The 26,809-nt window shown below is 27.1% G+C and overlaps 1 protein-coding gene across 1 annotated transcript in view; it reads left to right on the top strand.

The window, feature by feature from the left end:
• LOC139426973 (uncharacterized) overlaps positions 1–26,809 on the top strand; it is a 241,413-nt gene that overhangs the window by 89,556 nt on the left and 125,048 nt on the right. Inside the window, exon 2 of the mRNA XM_087154818.1 lies at positions 23,075–23,212. Within this exon, the coding sequence (XP_087010944.1) occupies positions 23,075–23,212 (138 nt within the window). The remainder of the gene's footprint in view (positions 1–23,074; positions 23,213–26,809) is intronic.

The following is a 26,809-nucleotide window of genomic DNA, read 5'->3' on the forward strand; positions in this document are numbered from 1 at the left end:
CATTGAAATTAATGAACTTTAAGCAATATTTCATAAAAATTTATAGCATGTGAACTATATTTCTTAAAAATAATAAAATTTAAACAGAATTCTATTACAATTAATAAAATTTAAGCAGTATTCCATTAGAATAACTAGAATTTAAATATTATTCCGTAAAAATTAAACGGTCTTCCATGAAAATTAATCTTTGTCAATACCTTACACGCCTGAAATAATAGAGAAAATCAATTTTCAGATTTGAAATCAACGTAACTATCTACATTAAAAAAGATAAACAACACCGTAACAGATATCTATAGCCTGATTATCACTGTAATCGTAAGGGGATTCCTTGTTACTCTTTTCTATGTAAAGTAAATACAACTTTGTTATTCTCAAAATATTCATTACACAGCCAAGGTTGTGCCATTACTAAAATCAAAAGTTATTTTGTCTTCCTAGAAGAGTTCAAAATAACGAAATCTTAAGTTATTTATAATAAAACTACTTACAAATATTACAAATATAAGCTTCTCATCTGAGGTTTTAAACATATTTAATAATACAAATTTATTTTACTTGTAATTTTAAATAAGTCTAAAAAATTCAGTTTTATTTCTAAAACAAAACAATAAAATGCTAACTTAACCAAGCATATTTCTTAATTTCTTTAAGTGCATTTCATTTTAATGTATGGAGCATATTTAAAGAACTTTCCTGTTGAATCTTCATGCACAAAGGAGATTATAATTTGCGTCAGAACTTTTGAGAAACAATGGCCAATGTGAATAATTTAACGAATTATTATACAACAAACTGTGCATTTTGATATGTGTTCTGTTTCTAATTTGATGATGGAAAAATGAAGATGACTTCAAAGATAAGCACGTAAATGGAATATTTAATGTGAAAAGGTAAGTAAGACTGTTATTGGAAGAGTATTATTAAGATTTGATGAGCAGCTGCATTTAAAATCAATAAATATTGTGTACTACATCCATATTCAGGTACATTTGTTAAATAAAGAAGTTTTTTAAGTTTATTTACTTTAGTAAAGATTTGAAAAATAATATTAAGTGTATCTTAAAGCTGAAAAATCCAGCTTTATAAGGAATTTTATTTAATTATCTAAATTTAAGGAAATTTCTGTATATCTATCATATATATATATATATATATATATATATATATATATATATATATATATATATATATATATATATATATATATATATATATATATATATATATATATATATATATATATATATATATATATACATATATGAATTTTTGAAGGAGGTATAGTATAGTACGGATCTAAATAACTGAATCATAGGAAAAATTTTGGAATTTTCAACTTTAAGAAAAGAAAAGATGCTGGTGATGATTTTTCATATGACAGCGCACACACAGAGAAAGAATTCTGTTCCAAGTACCTTACTGTAAGGTAATTACATTACCAGTAATAAAAATATATGGTATTCATACCACATGGTATTTAAACCATTTATTTGGTAAATGTTTCCTTTCATATGGTAACGGTTTACCAGAAATTCCGATTTTTGAAATTGCAGCTCTTATTACCGCACTTTTAGTAAGAATCCATCTTTTAACTATGAGAAAAACCTTTTATTAGCCTGTTTCACCTAATACGGTTAAAAGCAGAATTTTATCGGCCGAACTATTGAAGCTACTTAGTTCCTAGCAGCTCGGGACTTGTTATAGCCGAGAGGGTCTATATGCCAATCTCCTGACCGACAGAACGGGGTTTGAGTCCCAACATTCATACCACAATATTTCTTCCATTTCCTTCAACACAGTGTCTTTCACTCCGCAATTTGTGACCCTGGCCTACTTGAATACTATACTCTTATTCAGCACCATAAATCTGTTTAACACAAAAAGTCTAGTATTTTCCATCTCTTACGGTAGTTGAAACAACCGCAAAAACTAATTAAGCACGGTTCGTTTGATAAAACACAACTCAACAGGAACCAAACTCCAATGCACATTGCCTAACGAAAAACTTAGCTTAAATGTGTTTTTTACTGTTTTGAAACTATGCTAGTTGTAAATGGTTTTAAGAAAACGTGTAAATTGTTTCAAAACCGTAAATGTAAAAATGATCTTTACCGCAAACTTAACGGTTTATTGGATGGGCAGGCTCCTGCCGGTTATTTTTAAGTAGTTTTAGAATGAAAATTCTAAAAATGTAATAAAAATATTAGCTTGCAAAAATATTTTTTTCCAGGCTTGTAACATCGATTCCACACTGAGGAAAAAAAATATGGTTAAAACTACCGGAATATAGTATACTTTGCCATGGAATACCAAAGAGCACAATGGTTTTTATTGAAGAACTTTCGTAATGAATTTTATTAAAATTAACAATAAAATATAATTTAATTACCCTGCCGTTTGATAGTAAATGTTGTAAAATTTGATAATTTTATGATGATACCTTATAGCATGAAATAAAAACCAATTATTTGTTTAAACTTGCTTTTCAGTTTTGTATTTTTGCTAAATGTGTGACAATAAAAGCTGTAATTTTGGAATTCAAAATTTCCGATAGACCGTTGACATCCGAAAGGAAAAATTACCAAATGAATTATTTAAACACGGTATTTTTTTCTTTACTTAAAATTAAGGTTTTTCCCTCCACGCACTGAATCTATTCCCCTGATTTTCATATTTTTCCTTTAATATCTACATGAGAATTTTCAACAAATGCAGCGTATGTTTTTATTTAGATCTCTACCCTATAAATTTAGAAAAAAAAATTTAATTTAAAGAGATTCGTAAATAAAGAATGCACTTGAGAATATTAAAAGATAAATTTTTATACCTTATAAATACTTTCCTTTGAACGATCTAGCTTAAAGGAATATATGCACTTCTTTGAATATATGCACGATGTTTGAATATATACAAAATTATTTGCAAATGTGAGGATGATAATTTTTTAGCGTTTTTTATTGGACAATGTAATTGTGACTTAAGTTATGAAAAATTAAAAGAAAATTTCATTGAAACAATATATATTCAAAAACATTAAAACAATTTATAAAAACATTAAAACAGTTCAGAAACAATGAAACAATACATTGAGACAATTTATATTTTTAAAAAAAATACGAACAAAATAGTTTTCTTGAAATTTTTTAAACAAAACATTCTTGCCATTTTTTAAACTAGATAATACTGTTTTATATAAATAAATACAATGAAATGTAATGCTAAATACTTTTTTAGTTTTATTAACTAAATAAACACTTTAGTCGCTCTGGACTTATTTAAACTCATGAGAGATACTTGAATTTAATATTTAAATCGAGAGGAAATTTAATATTTAAATGGCCGACATTTTCATGGCCATTTGAAGTAAACAGTAAAGATTTATAACATATGATACAGTTTTTTTTTTAAATACGAATAGAAAATGACAATTATTATGACATCCATTATTATTATGACTAATGTACATGTGACCAGAGGAAATTTTAACGAATTGGTCAAATTTACAAAATTCAAACGTACGAAGTGATACTTAAAACACACTAAATCAAGAAAATGTGTGCTAATATGATTTAAAACTAAAATAGTACCAAAACTAATTAAAAATGAAAGGTTTAATTATGAAAATCTTAAGGCACGGTTATTTATAGACACATTTAGAACAAAAAAATTTATAAAACATGACAAAGTATTTATTCGCATTTGACTGGCGATCTTAAAAACTCAAAAAAGGAAATTTTTTCAAACGCTATCCAGGCACGCACTACAACAAATAGAAGGCTTCTGTTTTCTCTATATCATCTTCACGTAACTTTCCAGAGATTTTTAGATTGCTTCTGGTTAACTCTAACACCTCCTTCAATGGGAATAGTACATATTATGGAACTGCACTGTAAAAACTTCCGAATCAAATTACAGTGTCAGGTACCCGCACTTAGGGTGCATGGTCCATAATATCCATTTTACAGTAAAATCCATTTTTATCGTAAAATATTATATAATTTTTAAAATATTATTTATTCAATTAGAGTGAATCAGAGATTTCACAATAATTATTACTGTAAAAATTACTTTATATCAGACTTTTTGTTCCGTAACATGCTCCGGCACCAATGGATTTTACAGAAGTACCGGTACTTTTTACCGTAATTTGATACGGAATTTCTTACAGTATATCTCTTATTAGATACGCAATTAATGCAGCGATTTTGCTAAACGTATTTAAAATGCTGATAAAATTAGTTCTTCTGTCTATTTTTATTACATAGATTCTAATTAAAAAATATGGTCACCTGGAATTGCTTTTTTTTTCATTTTGTATCTTTCCAATAGAATAACAGAGTTATAAATCACCTCATTTTCTTAAAATTATGAATTTTAGATTTAAATATTGTAATAAATCATTCAATCTTCATATAAATAATAGACATTACTTACGACTTAGATATAAATTATTAAAACATATAGATCTATTAAAACATTAAAAAAAGGCAGACACTAATCTTATACATTACTTTAATGCTGATATATAGATTTTTTAGATCAAGCCCCGCACATATACGTAAAAACTTACAAAAGCGTATGAAACACAATAAATGTTTGTAAGATTTATGTTGTTATTCGAAAAGTATATGACTTCTTTTCCTTTTATATCTTCTATTTCGCACTAAAGCATTTATTTTCTAGAGGGACAAACGTTAAGACAATAAGTCAGTGTTCTGGATAAATCAGTGTCCTGGTATGTCTCTGAGGGCATGATCTTTTGAAAAATGGGAAATATTTCCAGAAATATTATTTTTTACTTAAAAGAGACGAAATATGGCATAGCTACTTTAAGTACTACATATAAAAGAATAGAGAACGAAACGGAAATATGAGGGAGTAAAATTGCAACTTTTTTTTTGAATATATAGTTTATGTTTTTTTAACTATCTCATTCTTAGAAAGTTAGCAGCTCGAACCATAATTTCGTGCATACTTACTACAACCTTAATTAAGTGCCAGATTAAACTAAATGATCGTATGAATTAAACATCGTTAACCTTCAATATACGATGTTCATTTGAAAAAAAAAGATTTGTTACAGTTAGCATTTTTGCGATGCTTGCAGAAAATTTGCATGACCTTTCCATTTTAAATACCAATATTTTAATTTAAAGTTGAAGTGATTCTTCTGAGAGTAAATTGACAAATGGAATCAATTATACCATGACAGTCCGAAAATTTGAGACACGTTGAACCATAATATCGTACACATACTACCACTAACTTAACCAAATAATTTTTTTGAATACTTAAAAAACTAATGAGTTGTCTATGAACATAAAACAATTACGTTTTTAAAGTGGCCAAACTCATAAGAAATCATGTTAGGGTTAACTGGCTGTTGAGAAGCACATATTGCACATACCTTGAACTGGTGCAAGGTACAATTCAAATACTGGTGCAAGGTAGAACCATGATGCATTTTTTTCCCTTTTACCGGCAACCTGAGGGTTAGTAATTTTTACCGGAATTTTTACAGTGCATTAAGAGTGTGTAACAAACTCCAGCAAGATGATCCGTATTTTTAAACTCCAGTAAAAGAAAACCCTTTTGTTTCAATGAAAATAATTTTCTTTATTATGTAAAAACGAACATTCTAGACGTAGATTCTTTCAAATATAAAGAACCAAACAAGGCTTTTACTCATAAAATTTAAAAAGAAAGAACTTATCCCATCTTGTTCTGCAGATAACCAAGCTGTCAAACCACCCCGTTCCTCATCGTACGATCTCACTTAACTTCGACTAGACTCGGTTTGTTACGAGGGGACAGGAACAACCGGTGTAAATGAAATATAAACAAAGGTTTAAATACCATAAAACCCTTTAAATCTGGTTAAAGAGACTATTAACTTTAAAATAGAAATAAAAATTATAAAATTAACGACTTTTTATTATTATATAATAAAAGTAAATATAATTTAGAATTTTATATAGATTTTATTTTTAATTTTTTGAGAATTAAAAGCGAAATAACGGTTTAAAACAACCGTTATTTGGAACTAGAACAAACTAGATTTGGAACAAAACTAAAAATGGCAATTCAATACTTCAGAAACAAACCGAAATTTAAACTATTTTTGCTTAAATTAACCAATTTTGTTTTGTATATATTTAACAATGAAACATTATGAAATGTACTATTTAATATTTATTTCTGACTCATAAACATATAAGGTTCTTAAGATGAAAGCTACTTAAGTATTTGAAAGCTACTGATAGTAAAATAATGAAAAAAAACCACAATATCTATAATAAGATTTAAATGCATTTTGTGGCGAATTGCATTTTTCCTTTTTTTATTTCATGGCAGATATCTTAACTCAAAACCTTTTGGAAATATTATGATGAAATTTTGCGTGAATATCATAATATTATAAACTATATTTACTAATATTATGTTTCTATTTGAGAATTATACATTTTCAGCTATGTCAACAAGAAAAAGCTCAGATTAGATTTTGTATTAAAATCGCATGAAAAATGTATGAATTAGTTTTGGTCTATTAAAATAAAATGAGTAGTGTGCGGCGCAAGCCTAAAAATTTTCCAATATTTTTTTTTTGTCAAATTTTTTAAAACTATTGAAAATCATATTATAAATAAATATAATTTTGCTAGTTTTCTTCATTTTATATCTAAATAAATCAAACTATACATATGTATAGCCATAAAATGTTTTTAAAAAAAACTATCAGAATGTTGAAAGTCACCTTAAAAATAATATCAAACCATGGAAAGACTAAAATAATTCACTTAATAAAGTTCTTAAATTTGGTAAATGAATTTAAAAGTTTAATTAAATGTTCAGTTTAAACTGTTGTTCATAATAGTTCATAATTTTATTTTTCAGGAACATTACATTTTTTTTTCATATGTTGCAATAGATATTACAGTTTCCAATAAAGCCCAATAATATAAAAATAGTTTATCTTCAATGAAGCCTTCATTATGATTCAGAAAATTTAAGTATAACTATATTAATAATATTAGTTGCAAAGTGGTGATTTTAGCACTTGCGTTTGTCTCTCTATTTGCTTATTTTGGAGCCTACTTTTTTTAAATTTTTTAATACAGATTTTCCAAAAGTATTTAGCTTTTCCTAATCTTTTATATAATTCTAAAGTAACATTTATACATTTGTGGGCTATCAACAAAATTTATCACTTACCAACATTCATAAACTTTAACTAAACACATGGACATGGTGGCTCAGGAAATAAGACATTCGCCTCCCAATAAGGTGAACCAGGTTCGAATCCCAGCGGTGGCTAGTCGATGTGAATTTTGCACCCGTCTCGCACTGACCACAGTGCTGAGATAAAATATCATCAATGGTAGACGAATCATGAGTTCCCTTGCTTTCGGACTAATTGTGGATGTTTATCGCGTTTTTACTCTCCATGTTACGCAAATACGGATTAGTTTCATCAAAAAGTTCTCCAGGAAGACTAGTTTTACCCAATGCTTGATCCATAAGCTCCCTTGTCTTCTGGGTAAGGTTCAAAATTGCAAGGTTATAGAGCTGAAAATTGATAATTGTATAAACTCAGAATTAGGTCGACTTTCCAAAGCCATTTGTAAAATAAAACTAAGCTCAAAATCTGATTGTTGGGCATTAAATCTCATATAAGAAGTTTTTATGCCATGCTTTAAGGTATCATAATAAAATTACTGCATGCGCAATCTCGGGCCATCGTAACAAGACAGTTGAAATGCACACACATGTTCGTATCATCACGAAAAGACAGTTAAAATAAGCACGCATGCTCGGATCATTGTAAAAGTAATAGGATAAAATTACCGAATTTTACCACATTTATCAAATTTTATTGTATTTTTAAAAAAACCGTTATTTTAGTATATTTTAATTTTCATTTTACTAAAATCATTACCAAAGATCTTCGTTAAAAAAATAGCGAGTTTTTTTAGGTTCCCATAGAGCCAGAAACACGGTAACTTTTACCATATTCTGATAGCTTTGAAAATAATTATTTTTATATGTGTACAAATGTAAGAAAAAAATTTCCCCTCTGAAGATTTGAAGATATGAGAGGCTGTAATTTTTAGATTCATCAGAAAAAATCACTTATGTATGCTAACAACATACAATTCAACTGGGCTTTTTCTAATAAAATTAATCTTAGTCATTCAAAATATTTGAAAATATAATTAGATGTAAATAAATTTTCACTAGCCTATAACTCAACTTTCCTATTTATTTTAGCTCATGAATAGTTTATAAGTAAACAGGGACATTAACTATTTAAGCTATGTATTTGGACATTTTCTGAGTTGAGAATACAGAAAAATTTATTTTCTTTATTATTTGGTTGTTAAAAAGTTCTAATTACTGAATTTAAATTTCGTCGAAAGAAAAAAAATCAGACTCCCATTACTATTTAGCGTTTGTCAAAGGCAACATTTCGTTAATTTGTTTGAGAGAATAATATTAAAATATTGCTTTCCAACTTGAAAAATTAGTCTTTTTATAAGTAAACATAAAATGTAAAAACTTATATTTAAGCAAGCGAAAGTTGAAGAACTAAATAAGAAATATTAAAAAAAAAATATCTACCTTTTTTACTCTAAAAGGAGATCTTTTTTTTTTTTTTCATTTTATCTAAAAACTAGTATGCTTAGAATTCCTTTTTTTTTAAATGAGAAAATCAAGAATTCTTCATGAAAGAGTTATTAATTATACCATGGTATACTAAACTCGTTTATTAATTTGTTTTCGTAAATTAATTTTTATATTTAGATTCTATTTTGCATTTTTTTAGTTATGAAAATGAAGTTAAAGAAGTAAATTTCTCATGAAAGTTTTGAATTATTTTTCATTTGATTAAAACTAATGAAATAACTTAAATTTATAAAAGGAAGTTAAAAGAATATCGTTGGAAAAACTTAAATCTTAATAAATTATTTAATATTTTATGAAACCACACGTTCTCGGAACGTATGCATTTAATAATTTTGATAAAACTAATTTACGATATTTACTTTCTTTTTAATCCGATTAATTTTGAAATTCGATTCTTAGTTTAATACTTTTAATTTTAATACCCTATTATCAGATAATCAGCTTAGTTAAAGTTTATGAATGTTGATAAATGATACATTTTGTTATTCGAAGCATAAATGTACTTTATCATAAAACAAGAGAATCAGAAACACTACATATTTTAAAGAAAACAGATTTAAGAAAGTTGAAAAAAAGTAAATACGAAAATAAGTGAATAGATAAATAAAAACAAGTGCTAAGAACTTTATAATAATTTTTTTTTGGTATACGTAAATTTTCTAAAGGAGAAAAATCTGAAATCTAAAAAAATCTTTCTAAAAATCATTTATTTCGGTTAAATTTACTTTTCAGTTTTGTATTTTTTTTACTAAATGAATGGTAATAAGAACTGCAGCTTCGAAACCCAAAACTTCCGGATAATCGTTACTATATGAACGGAAAAATTACCCAATTAATTATTTAAATACCGTATATTTTGGTTTTATTAACTGGATTTCTGTTATTGTTCTTTTCACAAGAAATGCCGTTACCATACTGTAAGGTAATTTTACCAGAATTTTTTTCTTCATATACCTTGTCAATCCTGGTGATATTTATAATTTACGTTGTGTGTTTAACAATGCTAAAAAACTATTGGGTACCCACTGAAGCCCGTTGCCAAGATTTTAACATTAAATTGGCTTCAGATTCAGTCTTAAAATGAGTGTCTAAGTGCATTAAAGTAGCTTTGGGCTAATTATTGAAACCACTATGGAACCATGTATTTGAAACATATGGTATGAAAAACCATTCCTATATAAAAAAAAACGTACAAGACGGAAGCAAGGTAATTAAAATGTTATACATCTTCACTAATTTAGTAGGCACTTTGTGAACATTAATACTAAAAGAACAGTCGAATTTTTCTTGTGAACATTTTGTTTGCGATTTCCTGCTCTGTGATCTGATGAAGCAATCTTAGAGAGATGAGTGTTTTCGATGTTCAAAGCTTAAAAGAAATGAAAAATATATCATTTGATTTCATTACCGGAAAATCTTTATTTTGTATTCGGCTTACAAAGTAAAAAGAAATAAATAAAACATGAAGTTTAATAAAAAGTACGTAAAAAAACAAATTATCGAAAACAAAAACTCAAAATCCTTCATAACTAATTAAGTTAAATTATCCTTTTGAATTCTAAAAACGGGGAAGATACAATCATGTTCGTGGCATCACTATTACAGTCAAAGGTTTTAGAGAAAAAAAAAACTACATCAGCACTTATGTCAGTTACAGAAGTTTAGTTTTCAAGCCACGCAACTTTAAACACATTGATTAATTTTGATTCAAATCCCTGATAACAAGACTTATTGAAGCTAGAATTTTATTGCCCGTTGAACGAAACGTTTTATGCTTGCACATGCGTTATTTTTTAACTTCAGTTAGCTAGAGAAAAAAATATTCATATTCAAAAAAGTGCTCATTAGTTTTTCGGAGTGACAAAACAAATGAATAGAGAAAAACAAACAATCAAACGTTTGAAATAATCGCTGACTGCAACTTTTGCGAGAAAAGAGTTCGTATTGTCATGAATCTTTCTCTTTTTTTTTTGTGAATTCGAAAGTAAGTAAGGAAAAAAAAGTTGAATTTTCGCGTCGATAATCCCAGCGAACGGAAGACATAAAAATAAGGGGATTGTAGAAAAGGATTTTTAGATATCATTTGTTAAAATACTCTTTTCCATGTTTTTTAATAATAGCCTTTCAACTTATGTTTAATTTTTTCTTCATCAGCTCTATGCAAAATAATTAAGAAATAAACGCATACAAAAACAATTCAATGTTTTCAATTGGTGCTTTAGTATTTTCTTAATTAGCTGCATTTCCATTTGTTAATTCAATACACAATTTAAAACTAACCTCATTGATATAACCTCATAGTCAAAAATATTTGTTTCAATTGTAAATTTTAAAGTTACTAAATAACAAAAATTGGTGGCTGATAATTTGCACCAAGTAGTGTAAAAGAACATTCTTGGTATTTTACCACAACCGAAACTATCCTTGATGCAGTGACATACTTAGATCCAAGAATTACACTGTAAAAAAAGTAATTGCTACCATTTTTGGGGTTGAGATAAACTGAAATTCTTACAGTGTATGAATTTTGACAATGTTTACAGTGTATGCATTTAATTTTTTGTGTGCTTGTTTATTGACAATGCTTATTTTAATGTATATTAGAATCAATTAAATATATTCATTACAAAAATATTTAGTTTAAAAATCAAACACATTTTTTACTGAATATTTTTCGTAATTATTTAAAAACTGAACTGTAGTTATTATGCAAACAATTATTTAAAATTGGCAAAATAAGAATGGTTTGAAAGAATTAGTGTGAATTTATAACTAAAAATGTACTTGTTTTTCAAACGAGATGTTTTTAAAATGAAGCTATTAAAATGGTTCTAATGAGCATGAAACACACAAAAATTGAATAAATTAATAAATAAAAACTAGAACAGTAGAAAAGTAAATCAAAAATGGGACTATATACACTATAAAAAATTTTATAATGTCTCAACACCAAAAATGTTGGCAACTTCTTTGTATACAGTGTATGAAGGTGTTTCACTGGAACATTTCGTTGTAAAGTACAGTACCGCTCAAAAATATCAATACACCTAGAAACTTATACAAAAATGGCAAAATTCAAAGTGTCATAACTTCTTTAAAAATGATCAAAAATGCTTCTGCTTTAGCTCATTTTGAAGCTTAAAATCTCTACTTTTATGTACTTTAATTGTTTTTAATTAATATATTTTGCAACTATGTACAATTACGCTCTAAACAATCATAGAAAATTGTATTAATTTTTTGTGAAATTTGACACGATGTACGGGCACAAAGAGGTTAGATATTGTTAATTTTTATTATACCATTAAAAAATTTGGACTTTTAGCTTTCATTTAAAAAAAAAATTCCAAAAAAACATGTTTTTTGACGAAGTTATTGTCAAATAAAAAAAAAGTTTTTTTTCAGAATTAATGACTTTTCAGCAATTATAATAAATTTTAGTGTAATTATAGTATGATATGAAAATTTTTTAATTAAAATAAATTAAAATTTAATATTTCTCGATAATATTATTTCATAATTTATTATAACAATTTTAACTTTTTTTTTCGGAAAATATAATAATGAAATAAGAATCAACGTTTACAACGTTGTGTGCTGCAATTATAAAAGCGCGGGGAGGATATTTTGAAGAAAGCAAAATATGATGTAAAATATTTTTTCATTATTACATTTTTGTTTTCAAATTTTTTCTGAGAAAAATACGAAAAAATAAATTTCAAAATATTAAATTGTAAACGTTGATTCTTATGTCATTATTATGTTTTCCAGAAAAAAAGTTAAAATTGTTATAATAAATTATGAAATAATATTATCGAGAAATATTAAATTTTAATTTATTTTAATTAAAAAATTTTCATATCATATTATAATTACACTAAAATTCATTATAATTGCTGAAAAATCATTAAATTCTGAAAAAAAAACCTTTTTTTTATTTGACAATAACTTCGTCAAAAAACATGTTTTTTTTTAAATTTTTTTTAAATGAAAGCTAAAAGTCCAAATTTTTCAATGGTATAATAAAAATTAACAATATCTAACCCCTTTGTGCCCGTACATCGCGTCAAACTTCACAAAAAAATAATACAATTTTCTATGATTGTTTAGAGTGTAATTGTGCATAGTTGTAAAATATATTAGGCATAAACAATTAAAGTACATAAAAGTAGAGATTTTAAGCCTCAAAATGAGCTAAAGCAGAAGCATTTTTGATCATTTTTAAAGAAGTTATGACACTTTGAATTTTGCCTTTTTTTTTTTAAGTTTCTAGGTGTACTGATACTTTTGAGCGGTACTGTAGTTACCACCTTTTCTGTGTGCTAATACACATAAAAATATCTTACAAAGTACGGTTTTTTAAAGTACAGTAAAACATGTAAATAATAATACTTTACATAAATAAAGTATTATTATTTACATAATTAAAATATAAATTAAGTCTCAAAAAGAGCAATTGTCGTAAAATTGCTGGTATGTATTAAAAAGTTTTAAAAAGTTAATACTTTATATCGAATACTTTTTATCCTATTAAGTTTTAGAGTTTTCTTTTTTAAACAAAACTTAAAAATCAATCATTGGTAATTATTTTAAGAATGCTCGTTATAAATCTTTGTTTGAAGTTAAAAGTTATGCTAAATTTAAGCATTTCCCCATTAGTAATCACTTTAATTATTTTAATGATTCTTTATGTATTTAACTTAAACTTCAGCCAGCTCAAGATTTTTAAAAGCTATAAATAGCTATCAAGAATAAATAAATTTGTTGATTTTCTGCGAAATTGTAACGAAGTAATTAACCTGTTGAAACACACTCATCTCATTAATGACTACTTATGTTACATTGTATTATAACTGATAACTCATAACTATCTTTCAATCTGTCTAATTACACACCAAAAATTTACTCTCTTCTTCAAAAATTAAATATGCTTAAGCTACTTAAAATAGTTCTCTATTTTCTCTAATTGGCTCTATCCAATTTCAGATCTGGATACATTTTTCTTCTCTAAATAAGTAGGTTAGATTCAATTTTCTCTCTGCATTGATATTGAGATGAGTGGAAAAGGCATGAAGAACTAATTACTTCATTTCCAATCTATCGTTCAAACTTCAAAACTAATTATCTTGACATTTATGGAAGAAATATCTGCAATAAGCTGTGTTAAATAGTGCCAGTGATTTATCAAATTATTCTTCCATAGCTTGTTTCTATAAATAAGTGCATGTAAGAAAAAGAATAGGAATATTTCTATTTTGTTTGGTGTATTCTTAAAAGAACTAATAGAAAATTTGTGCGTGAAAGAAATAGCAAGAATGGAACAACCTAAAAAGAAGTGACTTATTAAGTGAGTGATTAAATCACAACTTAAGCTTTAAAAAGTAAAACTAATTCATACACGGAGAAAAGAATTCTAATAAAATTATTGTACTTGAATGATAATGACATGTCTGGTGTAAAAACAATAATTATGGTTTATAAAACCAAAATATACGGCATTTAAACCATTCATTTGGTAATTTTATATGGTCACAGTTTACCGGAATTTCTGGTTTTCAAAACTATAGTTCTTATTTACACACATTTAGTAAAACATACCTAACTAAAACGTAAATTTTACCGAATAAACGGTTTTTATCCCATTCTGTAAGGTATCATCTTAAAATTACTAAATTTTACCAAATTTTATCATAAATATGAAATTTTATTATATATATAAATATCATTAACAAAGTGCTTCGGCAAAACGTACCAAGATTTTTGGTGCTGCAAAGCGACAGAAACACGATAAATTTTACCATATTCTGGTAGTTTTGACCACACATTTTTTTCTCGGTGTAAAAACGGCAGCGCAGAGCTTTAAAGATAAAGGTAAAAAATTGCCTTTTTAATTAAATAAAGTGCAAAAACTCAAATAGGATTCTCCGAAAACTTTAAAAATTTAAAAGTACGATACCATTTGATTGTTAAATACTTATGAAAGAATAATTTGAAGCAAAATTATGGCATTATTAATTTAAACTCAACCGTATATTATCGTTGATGAAATATTCGGGGAAAAAAATCAAATTAGATAAAAGCTAACTGCACTTCCTTTCAATCCAAACTTATTTAATGAATAAAAAATGTCTTCAGATCGGTAATCAACGCTTTCTTATACCTGGCCACCATATTTATTCACAAATGAAGACGGATTCTCAGAGTTGTTTCAATTTTGAGCATATCACTATACTCAATAATGAGTACATGGGGTTTTCAAATTCGACTATATTTGTTTCGGAGCTATTTTGACACATTTGCTCAATTTTGAGAAACCCTTTTTTTCAGTGCAGGATTTAAAATTTATTGTAAGTCAAGTAAACGATCCTGTGATGTATTATATAAATTAAATATGACGAACTATTACGCATATCTTTACGTTGCAAGCTAATTCACTTGAAGTTCACAGGCTATTTGGTATTAATCATGAATAAAAGCATTAAAAATATGTCAAATTATATGAGTCATACATCAGTGCGTCTCAGTTAAGTGTCTGTAGTGAATGCATTATCATTTGCATAATTTACGATGATTCAGAACACTATTCGTCAAAAACTACCAATTGAGAAAATATTTGTTGATGCATGATACTTTTACTGTCCCTGCCTACTCTAGGTGATATTTTTAAGGCTTTTCAAACTGCGTGGGAAAATTTCGTGTATTGATTAATGTGTTGAATTAATGCATATAAAAATTATTTCTGATATATCTCTAAAGTAAGCATTCAAATCATATATTTTTTACATAATTTTTTTTGCGTTTGTATAATTTAAAAATCTTGCAGAAATTTGTATATTATGGTACGATAATCAGATATAATTTGTGAAATCTTCATATAAAAGTAAGAAAAATAATTCATAAAAGGCAAAAAATAATTTTTAAGCGTACATGGATTCTGATGCATACATGATAAATAATTTTAAATGGTAAATAGTTATATTTAATTTAAGTTATTAATAAAAATTCTACATTTATATATTTAATAAATTATAATGTTTTCATTCATTTGAAATTTCGAGTGATTAGAATTATTATGATCAGAAAACTATTATCTAATTTAATTAGTAGATTTTGGGAAGTAGTAACATGACTATATACTAACACACATTTAAGAGAGAATTTTCTTCGAAACAAATGAATTTTATTGGTAACAGTTAGCCTAGATGCAAAATTCACTAACTGCTGTTAAGGACAAAAGTAAGGCTTGAGAAAAATAAACAAACAGCTTTATAAAGCATGAAATAAAATATCTTTTAAAAGAAATTTAAAGACATATTTATGAAAGTTAAAAACTGTAATTTCGTATTAAAGATGAGAAGAAACTTTAAACATTAATAAGTTTGAATAATGTTGATTCCAGTGCAGGTTCCGCATTTATTCCGCAGACGCATTGAATACAGCGGCCACTGAATTTTCATTTCTAATATTTAACAATTTTCTAATGTAGTCAAATGTAGGCATCTCTAATGTAGGCAATGTGAAAAGAGTCACACAAAATTTACGACTTCAAACTGGCAGCTTGTTTGGTTGTGCAAAACTATAAAACTTTCGAATAAAATCTGTAGTATGAGCAGTATTTTTGCAATAAAAGAAGATGCTGTTTCCGTAAAAGTTACAATGGAAATCCATAGTCACAACAGATTTTTACCGTATGAGAACACATTTACTGAGGGCGGAAGTAAATCTGTAGTGTGGTTGTGCAAAACCATAAAACTTTCGCATTAAATCTGTAATATGAGCGGGTTTTTTACAATAAAGGAGCAAGTTGTTTCCGTAAAATTTGTGATGTAAATCTGTAGTCACAACAGATTTTTACCATATGAGAACACGTTTACTCTGTGAGATTGTGGAAGTAAATCTGTACTCTCACCAGATGGATAATATTTTATCGGTGTCAGATGGGTTGGTGCTAGACGGAAGAAGAATCGATACGACCAGCCATTCCTGTGATTCGAACCAGCCTCACCACATTGAACTAGCCTCACCACATCACCACTCTTTCCTCTGAGTCCCCACTGCTCTAGTATTCTATAAAGAAGAAAAAATCAAAATTGTCTTCATCTTAAAGGTCCATATTTAAGTGTAAAAACGTCTGAAATTATAGTGACCCAACTTTATAATAATGTCTGACAAATTACTTATCAAAAATATTGTATCAAAAGAAAAAAAAATAATTAGATCGAATATCAATTTGACAATAAAATAAAATCTAAGTTTTATAGGATGTCCAAAACTATAAAATAATTGCTGTAAAGTAAGAACAAGTATAGAAAATAATTGTTAAATGATTTGAGAAAAAATAAAGTTATTGTAGGGTATGCAAAACAGCATGACAAAATCTAGAGTTAGGACAGACTGTTTTTATCCGTTTATGATACGAGTGAAAAAAAGTATTGTCAAAACCATCAAATATGAAGACAGCCTTATTGCGGGTCCCCGTCAAATATGAGGACAAAGGCCGGGATAGCCTGGTTTGTAGGGCACTGGGCCCATGTCCAAGAGTTCGTGGGTTCAATTCCAACCAGCCGAAGACTCCCCGTGTAGTAAATGGGGACTGATGCACGTTAAATCTGTCGAGTCGCAAAGTCCTCCACGTTCCCATAACAAATCAATACCACTAGGGGTACTGATCCAGGAGTTTCCTTGTCTTCTGGATTGGTTCAAAATTACAAGGCTATGGAGTTGAACATTTAGTAGTCGTAAATCCAAAAATTGGGACGGCTGTTCAACAATGGATATAAAAAGAAATATGAGGACAGCCTTAAACCGTCAAAGATGAGAAAATGCCCGGAAAAAACAGGTTTTTTATAGTGTGTCATAAAATTAAAATCGTAAAATAAATACTACAAAATAAATATCATGAAACAAGCATCATTAAATATCATAAAATGGGCATTATGAAAGACAATAATAATATGAGAAAGAATGAAAACACATGAAAAGAAATATATTAGTCATTATGCAACAAAAATAAGCTAAAGCAACAAAACCATACAACAATTACTCAGCAATTGACTTCGTAGTTGATGGGAACTTAGTGAAGAAATCGTCATTAACTAAGCAATCAGAACTAAGGATAATAAAGTAGGTCACAAGGCCATACGAGACTGAAAATTTAAGGAGCTACGATTAGGTTTTTTTCTCAGGTTGTTGACTTATTATAAAAATAAAATAACTTTTTTACTTGTTAAATCACAGATTCGGTAAAGTTCAAATATCCAATATGATATATAAATTTCAAAATCATTTTTTTTTAAATTTTGTACGTATATTTGCGAAGAATGTTTCATTCATTTAACTTAAAAATGTCTTTTATAAAATTAAAAGAGATGATATGAAAACATTATGAGGTTAATACATTTTAACAATGAAAGTAAAAAAAAGTAAAATCATTAAATTACCATTAATTGTTTATTTAATATATACTAAAAACTCTATAACGATTGATAACCTTTTCATAAAATCTTAAATGATACGGCCTTAGAATATTGAAGAGTTTTTTCATTATTTATGACAAATTTTATCTTAAATCGATATTAAAGTAAACAATTTTTTTCAACCCAGTTTACTTTTATTTGTATGACGACAAAAACTATTTTGGCATTGTTATTTTTATGTTACTTAAAGCACAATCTTAATGAACGAAGAAAAGTAATCAGCACTTTCTAATAAATGATAAAGATTTTTTAAAATTTATCGTGCATAAAGAAGTCACATTTATTTTCTGATCATGTTAAAACATAATTTATTTTATTTAATTACTTTTTAATTATTATTTAAGTATTCTGAAGATATAAAACAATCTTTAAGAACTTGTGATTTTCTTTGTCTTTATAGCATGTGTCTTTATAATATAATATGTGCAGGTACAAACTGTTTCGAACATTTTATTTGAACCATAATAATTCATTCTATCTAAAAAAAATTTGGTTTTAAAACAAATTTTTCAATAGAAATTACTGTTTTAAAGTACGAATCTTTGAGCAAATAAAGATTTTGCTCAAGGATTAAAGGTTGATGGATTACACTTAAATTTCTTAACTTAAATAGGGGTGCATAATAGAATAAGTAAGAATTTTTTTTTCAATTAAAGCAGTAATAAAATCTAAAAGAAAGAAAATAACTAAGCTATGTGGCTTAAAAATACTGGTGGAGGCTGATTGCGAATTTCTAATAAATGTAGCAAAAACATTCGCAGTCACTTATTGTGTGCAATTTTTTTCATGTGCTTCATACTGTGATTCATCTGTTACTTAATTTGTTTTTATTCCTTGCATGCTTCCTGTAACAATATTCTTTTTTTTTTGCGTATTTCATAAAATTCCTTTCCTTGAGGAATATGTAGGGATATTTAAACTATAGTCATTTTAAATTTGTTAAAAAATCTGTTAAAGAACGTAATTTAAATTATCTATCTTGCCAAGATCAGTTAAATAATCTGTGGTATGATCCACTTTTAATTTCGAAATGTTAAGAATAAAATATCAGCACAAACACCTTTAAACTCAGCTTGAATATCCACTGCAGATTCTGCCAAAGTGTCTTAGACACTTTTTTATTTCAAGAAGTATTTCAGAGTTTCTATAGATATATTGTATGTTTAAAAAGCAGCGGTAGCAAAATCTTATTGAAAGTTTAGAAACCCAATATTCTGCATTTTTAGTGGTTCGTAATATTTTTCGAATAAATCTTCGGTGAGTTTCTCATTCGTACACAGCTCATTTTGAGTTGAAAAATAAGAACACAGCTCAAAATGCTTGTTTAAGAAAATGAACACAGCTTAAAATGCGTATTTAAGAAAATTGACTCAGTAAAAAAATGAGTCTTTTCTATATTCAACCCAAATGTACGAAAGTTCAAATTAAGCGAGGAATTCCGTTCTTACTTTTCCTTATTTATTTAAGCACTAACCATAATTACTTAGCAAAGTCCTGGATTTCGGGGTCTGGGTGGCTGCTCTAACAATATTCAGATATGGAATTTCGTTCTTACTTTTCCTTATTTATTTGAACACTAACCATAATTACTTAGCAAAGTCCTGGATTTCGGGGTCTGGGTGGCTGCTCTAACAATATTCAGATATGGAATTTCGTTCTTACTTTTCCTTATTTATTTAAACACTAACCATAATTACTTAGCAAAGTCCTGGATTTCGGGGTCTGGGTGGCTGCTCTAACAATATTCAGATATGGAATTTCGTTCTTACTTTTCCTTATTTATTTAAACACTAACTATAATTACTTAGCAAAGTCCTGGATTTCGGGGTCTGGGTGGCTGCTCTAACAATATTCAGATATGGAATTTCGTTCTTACTTTTCCTTATTTATTTAAACACTAACCATAATTACTTGGCAAAGTCCTGGATTTCGGGGTCTGGGTGGCTGCTCTAACAATATTCAGATTTGCGTTCAGAGCTCAAAGAAATTTTAAAAAGTATATATATAAAAAATGTATTAAAATTTATAGGACCCATGTCAACCTGTAATAATAACTGTTGACTTTTAAAGTTTTCTTTTAAAATTTAATTTAATAAAATTTAATAAGGGATTTATGCAAATTGATGATAATAAACAGTGAATTTATTACAGATTTATTAGTTTATATTTATAAATAAACAAACTCATAACACAAGTCTGAAAAACGAAATCAAATGCTATGTCCATTTTCTTAGACACACATTTTAGCTGCATCCATTTTCTGAAACACTCATTTCAAACTGTGTCCATTTTTTTAAACACGCATTTAGAGCTGTCTCCATTTTCTTAAACACACATTTCGAGATATGTTAATTTTCTTCAGCACGCACTTCTAGCTATGTCCATTTTTTTGTACACGCATTTTGAGCTGAGTCCATTTTCTTAAACACACATTTGGAGCTGTGCCCTGAATTAAAAAATTACCAATTAAGTGATTCCGTAATGGGCATATTACATCGGAAAGAGTTAAATAACTTTCTTTCTTATATGACATCACAGTTTTGGCATATTTTAGCATTTTTAATCGTAAGCTGTGGCTTAGAATTTCAACGGAGCCTTTATTTAAATAAAATTTAAAAAAAGACTCAGTTTAACTTTGATGCTATTACAATACAATAGAGGTACAACTACAATAGAGGTATTGTTTCAAATTTGGCTAGTTAGAAAGGAATTTAACAGTCACTTTTACAATATAAATGATTTTTTTTTATTTTATTGTGTGTATTTTGCTGTTATTTATATCTTCTAAAGTGCTTCCCTTTATTTTTAAAGCAATAGAAAACAAGTTAGTGAACCACTAACAACAAACTTTGCGCTAAAATTACAAACAAAAAAAATGCCTTAGAGAGTAATATGTTTTAAGTTAACTGCAACAAACGGGACTTTTTTGTCACTTACAAAAAAGAAAGATGTGAAAGTGTGCGTCAAAACCAATTTTTAAAGCCATTGAAAGAAGTTAAGCTGTACAAATAGAGAAAAAGAACAAAGCATTTTGAAAAATTTTAACCATCGTTACGTCTTCTGTAATCAGTAAGTACAAAAGAAAATATTTCAATGACATGGAAAAGTTCTTCTTTATCCCAAAACAAAAAATAGTACTTATATCTTTATTGCTATACATTTTTCAACATCTCCTTTGATCTGATATAATGATTTTTTTTCTAATGTTGAAATATTAAAAAAACAGCACATTTTATATTACTTATCAAAAAATAAAATTTAAAACGAGCTTGCAAATTTTACACAATTACAATAAAAAAATTACAACAAAAATCTTTTTCAAGTAAATTATTCTATTCAGAAAAATATCTTTGAAATAGTTTTCATTTAAATTTAAGGTTTTTTTTAATATATAAAAATGTGGCCTATTCACCTATATAAAGAATCTAATAGAGAAAATAGTGACTTAAATTTTAACTACTTTGCGAAGGCTATTTTTAGGATAAAAGAGGTTTCTAGCGAAAACCTTTTTTTTTTCTTCTTATTTTAATGGAAAAATAAACTAGTTAGAAAGGATTTTAAGCCCTTGCTCAATCCTTTCAACCTCTCAAATTATAAGTAAGGTTTCAGGATTGTTTTTCTTCTCTCTTGCTTAAATATTAATTGATACATAAAATGTCCCTCGTGTCCGTCTATCGTAATAAATTAACAAAAAGATCATTTTTTACAAGGATTATTATGCACTGTTATAGTTTTCATTCTTAAATTATGGTAAAATAACAGGCAGCAGTTTGTCTATACAATTAAACGTAACCTTTACTGTTTTGAAACCATTTACAACTGGTTTGGTTAAAAAACCATGAATATAAAACTATATGGTTTTTAAACCATTTACAACTAGCATGGTTTGAAAACCGTAAAAGATAAATTTAACTGAATGTTGTAGATAGTGTAGCAGCTTTATGGCTCTGCCATCTACACGTGAATGAGAGTATTGTATTCTAATAGCCCAGGGTCATAAATTAAGGAGTGCAGGAGACGGGAAATTCTCCGTGTCTTGAAGGAAATGGAATAAATATTGTTGTACCAACGCTGGGATTCGAATCGAAACTTCCTTCTTTCGATCATGACATTGACAGATTAACTCTCTCGGCTATAATATGTACCTATCTGTAAGGAACTAATATTTTTCATTACGCAAATCTAGTTGGTGCAATAAAATTCTAGTTGATTAACCGTATTAAGTGAACACGGTGAACAAAAATTTTTTCACACTGTTAACAATTTGAATACCATCTAATTTATAGTTATTTAACTGTTTTGTTTGAACAAAGTAAAATAACAATTAAATAAATCGTTGTTTAACCAGTTTTTTCGAGAAATTTTTAACAATATGCAGATGAACAGAAGTCGATGGAAATTATTTATTGTTAAAACATATCTTGCTTCGGAGCAGGATTTGTACTTGTTTATAGTATATAAGGTACTTTTAGTTTAAATTCAGCTTTTTTAATTTCAACTACAAAACTTACTGAAATTAATTGTTCACAAAAAATTGAGATATTGAAGAATACAAAATTATTACCACGTGTATATTTAAAGCTGTTAAACTGTTGTTAAAATTTTTACTATCTTTAGACCAATATTGAAAATAAAATATGGCTCAAATTTACTGCTTAGCTACTGTGTTAAAATTAAGCATGTTTCCGTTTAAAATTAATCTAATCTTATAGTTTAATCAAATTTAAAGAATGCAAAGTTATGTTTTTACTTAGCGCCATATAAAAAGGCCGCAGCAAAATTAACCATATATGATTCTATACTCTCCAAAATTTCTATCAGTGAAGACACTCTGAAATAATAGTTAAAAATTTTCCTTTTATTTGCATATTTATTGGGATTAAAATTACTTTATCTTTCATTTTCAGTGTGATTCTGGAGTTGCAGTGGATTCTTTTTTTCATTCGTTATATAAACAGCCAACAATGTCTGCCATTCTTGGACCGGGAACTTCAGAAGTTACCGAAAGACTTGCTCGTGTAGTTAGCAGATGGAATATTGTTCAAGTAAGTTTTTCGTTTCTAAATGAACAATAATTGCAATCCAAAATATTTACATGTTTTATTTAAAAAGAAATTAAATACCCTTCTGTTAAATTAAACGGTCAAGTTTACTATTGTCTCTGTTCTCACTCTGGGAATTGTTTATTAGAATTGGTCTGAAAATTCTTCCTAAACTTTTTCCTTCAATTATTAATATGTCATTGCCATCTTTATTTGTGTAGGACAATATTTCACTAAAACAAATTATTATAGGCCTAACAAATGTTTTAAAAATTTTTAATTTAATTTAAAAGTCTATTATTAGTCTATTTAATTTAAAAGTCATTAGTTAAAAGTCTATTCTTGAAAAATTATTAGTATAAATAAAAGCTTTTATTTCCTTTTTGAATCTTCGAAATTATTTCTTCAGAATCATTATTATTGAGCCAAAGTAAATGAAACTTAAGACCATATCAAAATGAAAGTTATTTACCGCAAACATTAATAATTTTTCATCCGTAAACTTTGTTCATTCCATTTATTTTGTTTCGTGCTCATTAATGAAACCAAAATCTTCCACTGCTTTTATAAACTGGCTTTAAAGATAAATTAATGATCGTCTGCATCTACTAAAATTACAATATCGTCAGTAAAAGTTTCTGAGAAGTATTGAAATTGATAAAACTTTTCAAATATATCTGAAAAATAATTTATTCACAATGTATAAAATAATGTATCAATGGCGATAATATATTATTTTTACCATTATATTCAGACTAAAATTTTTACTTCAGTTTGGAAGCGTTTAATATATTTAATTCATGATACTAAATAATATAATAATCCTTAAATAATAAATTTTATATAATTTATGAATAATATATTTTTTAATAGCAATGATATGGCCACATTTAAAAATTCAAAAAAATATAACATCAACGAAATGAAATATCCAGCCGTCTTTTGTACAGAGACGAAGACAGTTTATTTTAATAAAACAATTTTTACACAATAATTTTATGATATTTTCAACGGTCGGACAGACATGTGAAATCCCTCCATGTTTAACGATAAAAAATTCAAATTTTCAATGAATGCATAGTTGCTAGCGGGAGCATGGAAAGAGATCCAAAACTCGGCGAGTTTTCAATAGATAATATAACCAAAAATAAAGCCATCCTCACGTTATTAATATTAAATTTCATAAAATCTGGATACAACCTAATCTCCAAAAAGACCGTTACAATTTGATATAACCCTGTAAATGAAACATTTTTGAGGTTAGAAAAGTAAAGCAGCTTAAAGAAAAATAAAGTTAAAAATAAATTTTGACTTTCGATTAATCGCGACACTGAATTGATGATTTTTGCACTTGTATTTAATTAAAAACGTAACCTAGCCGCTACATTGGTTGTTAAGAAAAGAATAAAAGTATTCATATTCGCTTTTTATAAAACAGGATAAAAATTTAGCAATTTATTTAATTTGATTATAATAGGATTAAGAATGGTTAAAAAATTAAATTTATGAAATTAAAGAAAATTTAAATGCTATGAAATATTTAATCCCTAAAATAGCATCACAATATATAAATAATATATTTTATAAAAATAAAATTAAAAAGAAATATAATTAAAAAGAAATATAATTAAAGTAATAACAGAAAGCCAAACTTAGTTTAATCTTATTTAGTAAATTGTATGCCATGAAATAATATTATATATGCTATTAATGTGTTGTCTAAAAAGTTATAAGAATAAAAATATTTAATATTAATATTGTTATTATTATTATTATTAAATATTTAATATTATTAAATATTTAACATTATAGATATTACTATTTAGATGAAGTTTTGCTTCGACTTCATAAACTTAAAATATTAACGGAAAATTCATTTCAATTTCCATTTAGAACTATAATATAGTGCTGTAAGGAGGGGTTAAATTGGGCATAAATGTGATTAAATAAGACACCTTGTGAAAAATTTGTGCAGAGATAATGCTTAACATGAACCAATATTTTCAAGAGTTCAGGGGAGAAATTTGCTCCTTCGGACACTTGTATCTTCAGACATCTACAATTTCTAAAAGATTAATGGCAACATAAGCAATGTTTTTATTTCTAATTATGATCTTAACCAATCGATGACATCATTAGCACCCGAAGCATTGAATTTAAGTTTCCATGAGTGATAAAAAATTTCATTACTTAAGAGTAAATTTGCTTTTACTTTCTTTTCATTTTGCGAACATGAATTTATCAAACTATTGCACAGAGATTAATTTGGTTACAGAGGAGATTTTCCTATGTTTCAGTTATAACAAATAATGATAGTTCATTTAGATTGAGAACAATTTTATTTTTTTAAGCATGTATTGACTATAAATTGGGACCTGTTTAAAGAGGTAGCAGATTTTAATAATTTTCATACCTTTTGCTGGAAGGCAATGTGTTTTAATCCGTTTTAATCCATCTTGATTTTAAATACAACAAAAATCATATTCTATTAGTATATTTTGGTTAAATGTATTCTTAAAATAATTTTATTGTTTGTTTTAATTTGCATATTATGAATTAAGGGAACAGTGAATGTATGTCTTTTGGTTCAAAATGCTAACAAGATGCATCTTTATCCTAGAATGAGCTAATATTTCGTGGTTTAAAACAAATATTAAAGCTTATTTAGATTTTAAATACATTTCCAATTATTCTATCTGAAATCAATATCAGCATTATGAAATTTAGAACAAGAATTCTGGAAAAATTGGCATCAATATCCACCATTCTTATTACAATAAACTGTGTATTCTACATGCTTTGTGTTGCTCATTCATTGCGAATCTATATTGATTGTTTTTGCATGTTATCTTTAAGCTGATAACGTTTATTTTATTTCATTTTGTATAACAAATACATCTGCAATATGCATTTTTTTTAGTTTAGTGTGTTAAAAATATGAAAGGGTCGTGTTTCGGCTTAAAATTGGTTTAAAAAAAATCACATGTTGCAAAATTGTTTTGTACTTTAGGACAGCCTGCAATATCTGTTTTAAGATGATGAAAAATTTTTACGTTAAATCCGTTCCTGTTGGAAAAATATATTACAATTAAAGACATTTATGTATTTAACACTTTAATCTCGGCAAAAAAGCGCCTCTGTCCCTTCCTCTGCACTTAGAGTTCCCATGCAGTTCTAAAATTGAAATAAAATGTAAAACTTAAGCATCTTACTTTAAAGATTAATAATGAATTGCAATCAATAATTATATTCAATAATACAACAATCGAACACATCGAGTATTCCTGGAAGACGAATTATCTCGTCCATCGCGATGAAAGAGTTAAAGGTTGCATTTAATTATACACTGGTTATCATAAATTAAGGAAAATTCACAAAAATCGCGATAACTCAAGAAATTACACATGGAATTTTATGAAACTTACCCACAATATACAACACATAGTAAGGTATTAAACAACATAAAAAGAAATTATCAGACATTAATAGTAGTATAGAAATTAGCACATGTATAAAATAAACAAATTGGAAGTATCGGTTTGCAATAGAAAAAGTACCTTTAATATGGAATATGATTGCCTCTAGAAGCAATACAGCACA

The sequence above is a fragment of the Parasteatoda tepidariorum genome, chromosome 11 (assembly GCF_982258835.1).
Source record: "Parasteatoda tepidariorum strain Cologne lab strain chromosome 11, Ptep-v5.0, whole genome shotgun sequence".
NCBI classification, from domain to species: Eukaryota; Metazoa; Arthropoda; class Arachnida; order Araneae; family Theridiidae; genus Parasteatoda; species Parasteatoda tepidariorum.